Source organism: Hibiscus syriacus, unplaced genomic scaffold (genome assembly GCF_006381635.1).
Source record: "Hibiscus syriacus cultivar Baekdansim isolate YM2019G1 unplaced genomic scaffold, ASM638163v2 tig00111000_pilon, whole genome shotgun sequence".
Lineage (NCBI taxonomy): Eukaryota > Viridiplantae > Streptophyta > Magnoliopsida > Malvales > Malvaceae > Hibiscus > Hibiscus syriacus.
Window position 1 is genome coordinate 3,388,018 of NW_024062947.1, and position 11,781 is coordinate 3,399,798.

The 11,781-nt window shown below is 35.2% G+C and overlaps 1 protein-coding gene across 1 annotated transcript; it reads right to left on the reverse strand.

Moving 5' to 3' along the window:
• Positions 1–1,312: 1,312 nt before the first annotated feature.
• LOC120149313 (auxin-responsive protein IAA1-like) lies at positions 1,313–5,602 on the reverse strand. The gene is made up of 5 exons (XM_039162141.1): positions 5,394–5,602; positions 4,606–4,790; positions 4,434–4,532; positions 1,464–1,535; positions 1,313–1,350 (listed from the first exon to the last, which is right to left on the reverse strand). Exons 1-5 carry the CDS (start codon positions 5,600–5,602, stop codon positions 1,313–1,315), a joined length of 603 nt encoding a protein of 200 aa, XP_039018072.1.
• Positions 5,603–11,781: the final 6,179 nt, after the last annotated feature.

The following is an 11,781-nucleotide window of genomic DNA, read 5'->3' on the forward strand; positions in this document are numbered from 1 at the left end:
TTCTTTATTTGCTACAGCTCTAGAAAACTATAGGAGACCTAATATTCAATACTTGAAAAAGAACATCTCACATTCATTTGAATTCCAGTTTTCAGTAATTACCTCGGAAAGTGCTCATACGGTTCTAAATTCTAAAACAATTTAATAAAGCACGACAATGAAGAAATTGCAAAAAGCATAAAAACCATAAAATATCTTGAATTTAAATTCAACCACACCCTAATAACATTGGGTACGACGACGGTTGACGAATAGAAGAGTACGATGGTGGCGAGATGCTACGCTGATGGTGGATTTTGGGCTATGGTGGCTATGCGGGGCTAGGGTTTGGAGATTTGGGTGAAATGAGAGCTGAATGAACGAGATGCTACGCTGATGGTCGAGGCTTGCGTGTTGCGTTTTGGGAAAAGCATAAGGTAAGAACAAAAGTTCCCAAAACACAGCGTTTTGAATGGATCAAGACGACCTTTAGCGGCATTTATGTTAAAAATGCCACTAAAGTACGTGTAATTAGCGGCGTCTGTGTGTAAAACGCCACAAAAATACGTGTAATTAGCGGCGTTTGTGCTTGCAACGCCACTAAAGTATGACCTTTAGTGACGTTTGTATAAAAACGCCACTAAAGTACAATATTTATCGGTGTTTATATAAAAATGCAACTAGAGTACGTGTAATTAGCGGCGTTTGTGCTTAAAATGCCACTAAAGTATGTCCTTTAGCGGCGTTTGAATAAAAACACCACTAAAGTATAGTATTTATCGGCGTTTATATAAAAATGCCACTATAATGAGTGTAATTAGCGGCGTTTGTGCATAAAACGCCACGTATGTACGTGTAATTAGCGACGTTTGTGCATAAAATGCCACGTATGTACATGTAATTAGAAAACGCCATGTATGTACGTGTAATTAGCGGCGTTTATATAAAACGCCACGTATGTACATTATTTATCGGCGTTTATATAAAAACGCCACTATAGTGCTTGTAATTAGCAGCGTTTATACGTTAAACGCCACCGCAGTACGTGAAATTAGCAACGTTTGTGCCACTAACGTACGACCTTTAGTGGTGTTTGTATAAAAACGCCACTAAAGTACATTATTTTCTGGCGTTTTCTCATAAAACGCCGCTAAATATGCCGCTAAAACCCCATTTTGCTATAGTGAGCCTTCAAAGCATGCACTCAGTTGTGGAACATATATGAAGTGAGATTTATTGTTGGAATCTTACATAATTACAAGGATTCCAAATCCAAGGAAAAGAAGAAGAGAAAAGCACTCAAAGAAGCCACACCATTCGATCAACTGGGGCTTCAGGCTTCCAGATTGGAAATAGAAGAACCCTTTGATTCTGCATCAATTAAATAAAATGAAACTAACATTATTTACACATTTCATTCACCACTTAAATTAAATAAAATATGGAATATTTAATATTCTTGTTCATGTATACGTATAAATTACCTGAGGCTAAGACTGCAACCTCTGAGCATTTCATCAAACGGATACGCTTGCATGATTCTATAAACATCATGTTTCAATCACAGTTAAGGTGTAGCACATGCACTCAATAGTAATACAATTAGAAGATTTTTATTATTAATATATATTATATATATATATATATATATATATATATATATATATATTGAAAGAGTGGTACTTTGTATAAATAAGGGTACAAAGTACACCGCCTCAATGATCTCATTAAAAAACCTCCTAAATCTATTTGGAGGAAAAAGAGTGTGCTTTGAGGTGGTTAAAATCAGAAAAATATAAACTATACTTACAAAAATTGAAAAAATTCCTCAATCCGACCATCATAACAAATCTGGCCGAGCACAAAGGAAACAACCCCCTAACAATGAAACTACACTGAATCTCACAATATTACAAGGGCTGAAATTCAGCAGCAAAACCAGACAATGAAAATCTGCAGAACAACGTGCCACCTAAAGCAAGGAAATTAACACAGGCAGCAACCAACGAAAGCATCATACCAAAAGAAAAGCACCCGACATCTAACAAAATCATGTATACAAGGAACCTTCTCTGGACACAAGTAATGCATCCAAACACCAATTTGCAACAATGCTATATTAAATATCTGATCTACTGTGAAAACTTTGCCCTCGAATCTAAATTTATTTCTACTCAACCATATAGTCCAAATCAACCCAAAGAAACTGATATGCCATAAGCACAGATTTTCCCTTCTAATTTTATGAGAAAACCATATTTGAATTAGCTCATTAACGTTACTAGGAAAAACAATATTGACTTCCCATACCTCACAACATCGTTGCCATACAAGCCACGAAACATCACAGTGAAGCAACAAATGATTTTGATATTCTATAAAGCATTTGCAAAAAAATACAAAGCTTATTAGCGTTACAATCAATGCCTCGCTTAACCAATTCAGTAACTACTAGTAGTCTTTGATGCTTAGCTTTCCACACGAAAGCAGAAATTTTAAGCGGAACATACTTGCACCATACCCGATTCCAACTAGGATCTTCCTCCTTACCAACTAAATCCATTTTGGAGCAATAATCCTTCATATTATAATTACCATCAGCAGAGCCTAACCACTTTAATCTATCTGATGCTAGACCTGAACCAATAGCTCTTTCGAGTACGAACATGAAATCCCTCCAAACATCCAATTCCCAATCAAATAAAACTCTTCTGAGAAGTATATTCCACTCCCAGACACTACCAACCCAATGCCTGAATTCTGCAATACAACCAAATTTTTTAACAGCAATCCCATAAATTCTCGGAAAAGCATCTTTTAAAGAACGAAACTCAGTCCAAAAATTGAACCAGAACTCAATTCTGGACCCATCGTCCATAACACATCTTATTTCTGAAACGAAACCATCACTATACAAAACTGCTGGATTAATAATGTCTCGCCACAACCAAGAAGATTTTTGATAATTAGCAGCTCTAGGCAGAATCAATTTTGGGACATAATTATTCCTCGCAACAATAATCTTTTTCCACAAACACTCACTGTCCTCTAAAAAATGCCAAATCCATTTATTCAGGAACGCTCTATTTCTAGTCTTGACGTCGAAAATACCCAAACCCCCATGAGATTTCAGACCACATACATTAGTCCACTTAATCCAATGAATCCCTCTAACAGACTTAATATTCCACAAAAATCTTGCTACAATCGAATTAATCAACTCGGATACACTTTTTGGGATAGAAAATAAGGACATGAAGTAAACCGGCAGGTTGACCAAAACATATTTAATTAGAGTAATTCTACCCCCAAACGAAAGCAATTTACCTTTCCAACTTTGAAGACGATTTCTTACTTTGTCAACGATATGTTCCACATCAACTTGGAGTTCTTGTTGTACCCCAGAGGAAGACCCAAATATGTGGTAGGCAAACATGCCCAACCACACGCAATCGAATCAGCCCATTCAGTAACCTTACTATCTTCCACATTAATCCTATAAAGATTTGTCTTCTTCATATTTAGCTTTAGCCCAACCGCAACCTCAAATATTTTGAACACACGCCACAGGTTTTTAATATTTTCAACATTCGCTTCAGAAAAGAAAATGAGATCATCAGCAAATTGAATGTGAGATACTTCTACTCCAGATCCAATTCTAACCCCTCGACACAAACCATAAGCCCCCGATTTCTTAAGTAGCCCACTAAGAGCCTCACTAACTACATTAAACAGAAACAGAGACAACAAACACCCTTGCCTGAGACCCCTCTTGATTGAGAAACTCTTAGAAGGGCATCCGTTAACTAGGACAATAATCGAGGGCGTTGAAATACAAATATTAACCCACCTCCTCCATCTTCTGTCGAAGCCTATTTTTTTTAATATTAGACTCAAAAAGTTCCAGTCAACCGTATCATAAGCTTTGCTGAAATCCGCCTTAAACAAGACAGCTTCTTTCTTACTTTTCCTCAACTCATCCACAACTTCATTTGCAATCAAGGAACAGTCTGTAATTTGTTTCCCAGCCATAAAAATAAATTGTGTATCCCCAATAACTTCTCCCATAACACTAGCCATCCTTCTCGCCAAAACATGAGCCACAATCTTATATAAACTGCCTACCAACGAAATAGGCATGTAATCCTCCGGAACAATAGCTTCAAATTTTTTAGAGATGAGAGTAATAAAAGACTTGTTGAAGGAAAATCTTCAATGTTCCCCTGATAAAACTCATCCATAAAATGCATAACATGAACTTTTATGGATAACCATAATTTCTTGAAAAAATCAAGGTTAAATCCATCATGGCCCGGAGCTCTTGATCCATCCGACACTTTAATAGTGAGCCAAACCTCTTCTTTCGAGAAAGGACAATCGATGAATCTTCTAGAGGATGCAGTAATTCTTTTGAATTGAACATCGAACCTCTTCATCGGTAGAGTTCTAACCTCAAGGTACATCTTCAACTAACATCCAGTCACTGTCTTTATCTTCATAAGTGGGAACATACTCCACATCATCCATTAGCTTGTTTTCCTCTCTTTTACCACCTAAACCACTACACCAATTATTGTAATTGTACCTAAACCGAATGGTAATCTTAATAATGATAATGATACTCACTAATTGTGGAACAATTGAACAATTTCTCTAAATCTTTGAATAGCTCCAGGTAATTAGAGCAACCTTGTAAGTTGAGTTTACGAAGATATGGAGCTCCATCCATGCCTACTTTCACATACTCAAACCTCTCATTTATACCCTTCTTCCTACATGATCTCACTGGTGGCCAACCCACAACTTGTTCCCTTCAATATGACATATACACAACTGACTGTTTTATGATTATATTTTTTACAAAAATAGACATATATGTTATGTTTATTGTTGATGGGAGAAAGGTTGCGGTAGTTTTTAATTGCTCCTTCTCTGACTTACATAGATAATCACATATGATTATTTGATCAAAGAGAAAAGTAGAACAAGCAAGTTTAAGAAGATGATTCCTCGACTAAACAATCATCAACAATTATTCATCTAAATCATATTGGACGAACCATCGAAAGTCATCGCAACCTCGTTTCTCATGTATATCGCATTATCTTTTATATCACTCTATCTAAAAGTTAATTGATATATTCTCTCATATATCCTGAGTTCAAGCAATTATGTCTGCAATAGTGTGTACGTTGACAATGATTAAGAAAGATTTTGAATTGATATTAACTTGTATCCACCCTAAATTATTTAAAAATAAATAAATAGATAACTAAAGTAATATGTCAACTAATGGGAAGTTAATACCATTTAATTTAGCAAAAATACTTATCATTTTCAAGGTGATGAATTATAAACAGCCATTGTACCGGTAGAAGAATAAAAAAAAGCCATAGGGGAATAGGCATCCTTACTTGGAGGGAGAAGATTCCCCGGCACCGGACTTATGATCAGAGACGCTAAGATAAAGGAAACCATGTTTTGTAAAGCACTTGACAGCCACCACCGCCGCCGCCTGTGATGACCGTCCCTCCCCTGGCAGTCCCAGAGTCAGCTCCGTTTCCTCGAAACTCATGCTGGTGACGTCACTTTCAGGTGAATTCAGTGCTTCTTCTGACACCATATATCTCTTTCAACGGCTGTGTTTTGCATAAAAAGAAGAAACATAAAACTCTCTGCATGGAAAGCTCAGGGAATTGCGCCTTTATAAGCAAAAGATGGAAGAAGATTGATTGTTCAGTCAATGGGAAAAGGACACGTGGGAACTGCAAGGTTCTGAATCACTTCATGTAGTCTCATAAGTAGCATTAAATTTCGACCACCTTATCGGTTAATTTAATAAAATTTAGATCGAAACCGAATAATTCGTGCATGTAAATTATAATTATATTTCGACTTATCGTTAAAAACAATTAATTGCTTTAGACTTTAAATTAATATATATTAATAAAGTTATTTCATTCAATTAATTGCTAACAACTAATTCAGATTTAATATAGAGTATATTTACCATATCACTTTTGAATTTACTTCCTCCACACATCAAGTTCTCCATGTAACTTCTGTGGAGGGAAATTTCTGTAGAGGAAGGTATCCGGACATAAAACAGAGTATCGATAACCTTGTACTCTTCGAAAAATTATAATTCTACTAGTCTATAGATAACTATAGTAACTCTACACTTGACATCAACAATAAAATTAAAAGATCTCGAAATAGGTACAATGGGGCATTGTTCCTCTCCCACTAATATGGGTCTTGGCCCACTCCTTTTCTCATTATTGTAAACGTTATCAAAAACGACTGAAACAATATCGTTTGCGGTTCTCCACCCAAATCAAAAGGGATGAATCATCCATCGCCGACAAAATCAACTTTTTTCACATCAATAATTGGTGCGATGAGCGTACATCACTTCATATCATAAAAAAATTCTCACGATGAGCCCTTCAAACCAATCATACCCCAAGCCCATTTATTCTGAAAAGCTACATCAAAACAATGTCGATCCAACTGACTATGAATCTTTTGTGGCTTCTTATGACACCTTTGATCACTCTTGCAAATATTTTTGTAAAGGATTTGTATATTTGATAAACTGAAATTTACAATTGATGAGTATATATATAAGATTACAAAAGAATATGAATCCTATAAAGGTAAGGAAAGTTAAATATGTTGAGACCGTCGGCACACCCCATGGCGCAGCGGAAACAAAACTCGACGGTTTCACCAGCGATCCAAGTACGAAAAACTGAAATCGGGAGGAAGGGATGTAAATACTTACAGCGGGTACCTTGAAAAACAACAAGGACAATAGTGAATATTGGTGGTGTGGATTGGGTCGAATCGTAAGCCTCCACAAAAGCACGTCTCGACCTCTACTCAGTTCACCCGATTAAGAGCAATATTTTTCTTTCCCAAAACAGTTTTGAGAGAAAAACGGCTGAAGGTTTTGTGTGTGTTCTAAAACGGCTGCTAGACCTAACACACCCTTTTATAGCCAAGTTACCCTAATCATATTAGGGTTTTATTATTTCAAATTAATTAAATAAATTAATTAAATCTATATTTAATTAATTAGAATTTAATAATCCTTTTATATCCAAGTTACCCTAATCATATTAGGGATTTTATTAATTCAAATTAATTAAATATATATTTAATTAATTAAAATTAAATATTCGGGATTATTAAAACATATATTTAATTAACTCTAGATATATATTTTAGTAACGTACAAAAAATTTAACATCTTTGCTCGTTTCAATCCTAGGGTGTGACCTTGTAGGTTCTTGTAACGTTAGCAGTAATTATTAGAACAATTCTAATATTACATACAATGAGTGACATCTAGCAATATATCATTGTCACCTAAGTTACAAGAAAATATGATTCGACATATCATCTTGGTGATTAACTCTTTTATGTATTGCATCCTTATGCCCTTTATATCTAGAATAGGCACAAGTATTGGAATAGTCACACTTGTATAGCCCATCTATCGTTTCTTGATATCTAGAGTAGACTGTAATTAACGAATAGTTTATGATATCTCATATCAACTTATTCGAGCATGGCCATGAGTTTCTAGTCTTACCCAATCAAGTGGCCTGTGATATATTTCCTATTATGTAGGAAGGACAAATCATATCTTAATCATACACACCCACTACATATATTGAGATATATTTAATAACAGTCTTTATAGAGAAACCAGTTACGGAGCTTGTTTAGCTGCATCAAAACATACAACAATATATGTTGGGATAATATTGATCTCAAGTCTGATGATCATACATATAGTCATCACCATGAGCAATGGTTATGACTGTCACATAATAATCCAAGACATATGCTCATGGTCGGTCAATCCAATACATTGTTCTAACATATAATCATGTATCAATTCTGACATCTCTATGTCAATGACAACTCGGTGTCATCAATCATAACATGTTAGTCTTAAGCGTATTATTATTGTCCATGCCCATAATAATACTTGACTAGGGATCTTTTAATAATAACAATTATGTCATTATATAGACTTTATTATCTTCCAGTTTATGTTAAACACATATATATAAATGAAAATAATAGCGACAATGCCTTTATTCAATAAAATCGGTAAATAAAAGTATTATTATAATCATCATATGATTGGTCTTTGGGCATACTCTAACAAAATTTACACAAAGTAAGATTTATACAAGGCATAATAAGATTGATTATAATGTGTAATTTGATTTGATTGATTAGATAATCTAATCTAATATTTATCTTTAATACGCCCCCACAAGATAAAGGATCCATCATAAACACCAATCTTGGATCGAAAATGAAGGAAGAAATTTCATCCAAGCGGTTTGGTGAGAGTATCTACAATTTATGCTTTGGATGAGATGTGTTGAACTAGTAGTGAACTCACAATAAATAAGCCACGAACAAAGGAGTAATCAAGTGCAAGATGCTTCATCCAAGAATGAAAGACTGGATTCTTACAAACATATGTGACACTGAGATTGTCATAAAAGAGAGATGGTGGTTTGTTTAATGTTATGCCAATTTCTTGAAGTAGATGTTGAACCCAAAGTACTTCAGCAGTTGAATTTGCTAGAGCACAATATTCAACTTATGTAGAAAAATGATAGACTATTCTCTGACAATTTGTCTTCCATGAGATGAGATTAGAACCAAGATAAATAGCATAATTATTAGTGGAATTGTCATCCGTAGAGGATCCACCCTAGTCCGCATCGGAAAAGAAGTGAGAAGGAGTGAAGACGCCGAGCCAAAAAGAATGTCATGGCATAACGTACCTTTGAGGTAACACATGATACGTTTAGATGTTGTCCAATGTGTAAGTATAGGGCCATGCATGTATTGCGACAGATGATTAACAGAAAAGGCAACTTCTAGATGAGTAATTGTGAGATACTGAAGAAGACCAAGTAATCATCGATAACTCGAGATATCTAGTGACATAAATGGCTCAGGTTAAGGTAAATTGTCGAAAGAAGACGTAATTGTTGGAATTGCCTTAGCATTTTCCATATGAAATTGTGCCAAGATATCTGAGATGTATTATGCCTGAGATAGAAACAAACCAGTTGGAGTGAAAATAACCTCAATGTCAAGAAAGTGATTAAGCAACCATATCTTGAAGGTTGTTCTAGATAAACTTCCTCATACAAAGTGTCATTTAAAAGGCATTATTGATATCAAGTTGCTTGATAGGCCACACATGTCTCAAAATAGTCTCAACCAGCCTCTTGAGAATACTCTGTAGCAAATAATTTGGCCTTTTACCGTTTAAAAAAACCATTTGGACTTCTTTTCACGTGGAATACCCATTTGCATCCTACGATAAATTGCTTAGATAGTGGAACAAGATCCCATGTCTGATTGTGTAGTAAAGTATTAAACTCATCTTCCATAGGTTATCTCCATAACATATTTTTAAGAGCTTGAGCAACAGTATTTGGCTCCAATGTGGAAGATAGAGGGTGACATGTAGTGGTATTAACAAATGAAAGACTAAAATACCTTGGATTTTTTCGACAAGTGCGTGGTTGTTGGGTATTTTGCTAGGGCAAAGCATATGTAGTAGCAGGTATGTCATTATGCTCTGGTATATCAATAAAGGGTGTTGGTGCATCATATGGATCATCGGGTTGTTGTGTCGGCACTGCAGCTAATTCATCATTTTATTGTGGCATATAAACTAATATAGTTGCAGGAAGGGATTCTGAGGCAGCAGGAAATAATCCCAGAGAGGAATGTTGTGGCAAAGTGATTGCACTCCTTGTAGAAAATAGGAAAATATGAGGAACGAATCGAACATGACAAGAGACATAAGTTCTTTTGGTATCTGGATCCAAACATTTATATACATACTACATCAAGTAACCAAGGAAAACATAATCAACGAACCGTGGTTCAATTTTATTATCCATGTATGGTCACAACCAAGGAAAGCATAAGCATCTGAATGGTTGAAGCTTATCAGAGTTCGATGATTGTTGATAAAATAAGGAATATGGAAACATATTCTCCAATATTAGTGTTGGCATTCGGTTGATAAGATAAATAGCCATCTGAAAATCATAATGCCAATAATTTGTTGGAAGAGATGCAAAGTGAAGTACAGAAAGACCAGTCTCCACTATGTTACAATTCTCCATTCAACAGTCTCATCGTGTTTAGGAGTATCAGGTGACGAAGTGAAATATGAAATTCCTTCTAAATTTAGAATGGGAAAGAGCTTAACAAACTCACCTCCATTATCAGAGAATAGGGACATAATGATCCGATTGAAAAAGTTTTAAACAAGCCTTTTAAACCGAGGAAACTTACTGCAACATCAAATTTTTTCTTCATCAGGTATAACCAACTATATTTGGTGAAGTGATCAACAAACACCACATAATATGAATATCCATCATATGAAATATGTTTAGTGCCCAAAACATCATAATACAATAGTTCAAGTAGTCGAGAGCTTGTCATAGCATTTTGACCAAATAGTAATTTATGACTTTTGTTGATGAGACATAAAGAATAATGAAATTCTTTCAAGCTGACAGAGTCATAAGGTATATTACATGTGTGTAATATAGATGCCAATAATTTATCATACGAATGGCCAAAATTGTGATGTAGTTGATGCACAGATAAAAAACTAAGTGAATTGACTTAAGGAAGAAAATATTGTGGAGCATAGTAGACACCACTAATTTTATTGCCCCGAAGAAGAAGAGTTCTCGTGGGTTGATCCTTAACAAAAAATGTGAGTAAAATAATTCCACAGGTACATGATTAGTATAGAATAAACTGACACCAATTTTATATGTAACTGAGGAACACATAAGAAATTTGAGAGAGAGAGGCTTAGTAGTGATGGGAACTGTGCATCGACCAATATGAGATATAGGTGGAGGATTACCATTACCCATTTAAACTGAATCAAGACCATCATAAGTGGAAAGATGCTTAAGAATTGTAGTAGTCTTGCTGGTATGATGTGAAGCACCACTATCAAACATCCAGAGGGCATGTTCAGATGATGGACAAGTAGTAGCAGCATTGATAAATGGTGGATTAGACGTTGACTATTGATAAAAGTTGTTGTTTTGACAGAATTAAGAAAGCTTATGACAATCTTGAACAATATGCCCTGGAAAATTATAGAACTTACACACAATATTATGTATCTTAGAATGACTTCTACCCTTCCCTCAAGAGTGGTTGACCGAATAACCATGAGCCTGCCTAGCTCGATGTATAGAATTTGTTGTGGTAAAAACTTTGATTTGCTTATATTCTTGGAGAAGACGTTCATGATCAATTAAGATCTTAGATAACTCAACCATTATGGTAGGTGTGTTATGTACACAAAGTGCAGCAACTACTGGACAATAATCATCGCCTAATTGATTTACAATAGAAATCAACAGACCTATATCAGAAACATGACAATTTGCCAAGGCAAGATCAAAGGCAATATCCTGCATATCTTTCATGTAGTCAGAGATAGATCTAGAACCATGTGGGTTACGAGCTATCTTGGATTTAATGGCAAGAATACAACCAGGAGATGCACAAACATAATTTTCAACTAGAGTATCCCATGCCATTTTAGCACTGATAACAAATAAAACAAGAGGTTTCACTAGATCATCATAACTTCCAAGAAGAGCACAAATAAGAAATTGATCATGAAGATACCATTGTAGATATTTAGGATTAGCAATTTTTACTACAACATTGGTAAACTAGGATGGGGGAGGCTACGAACCATCA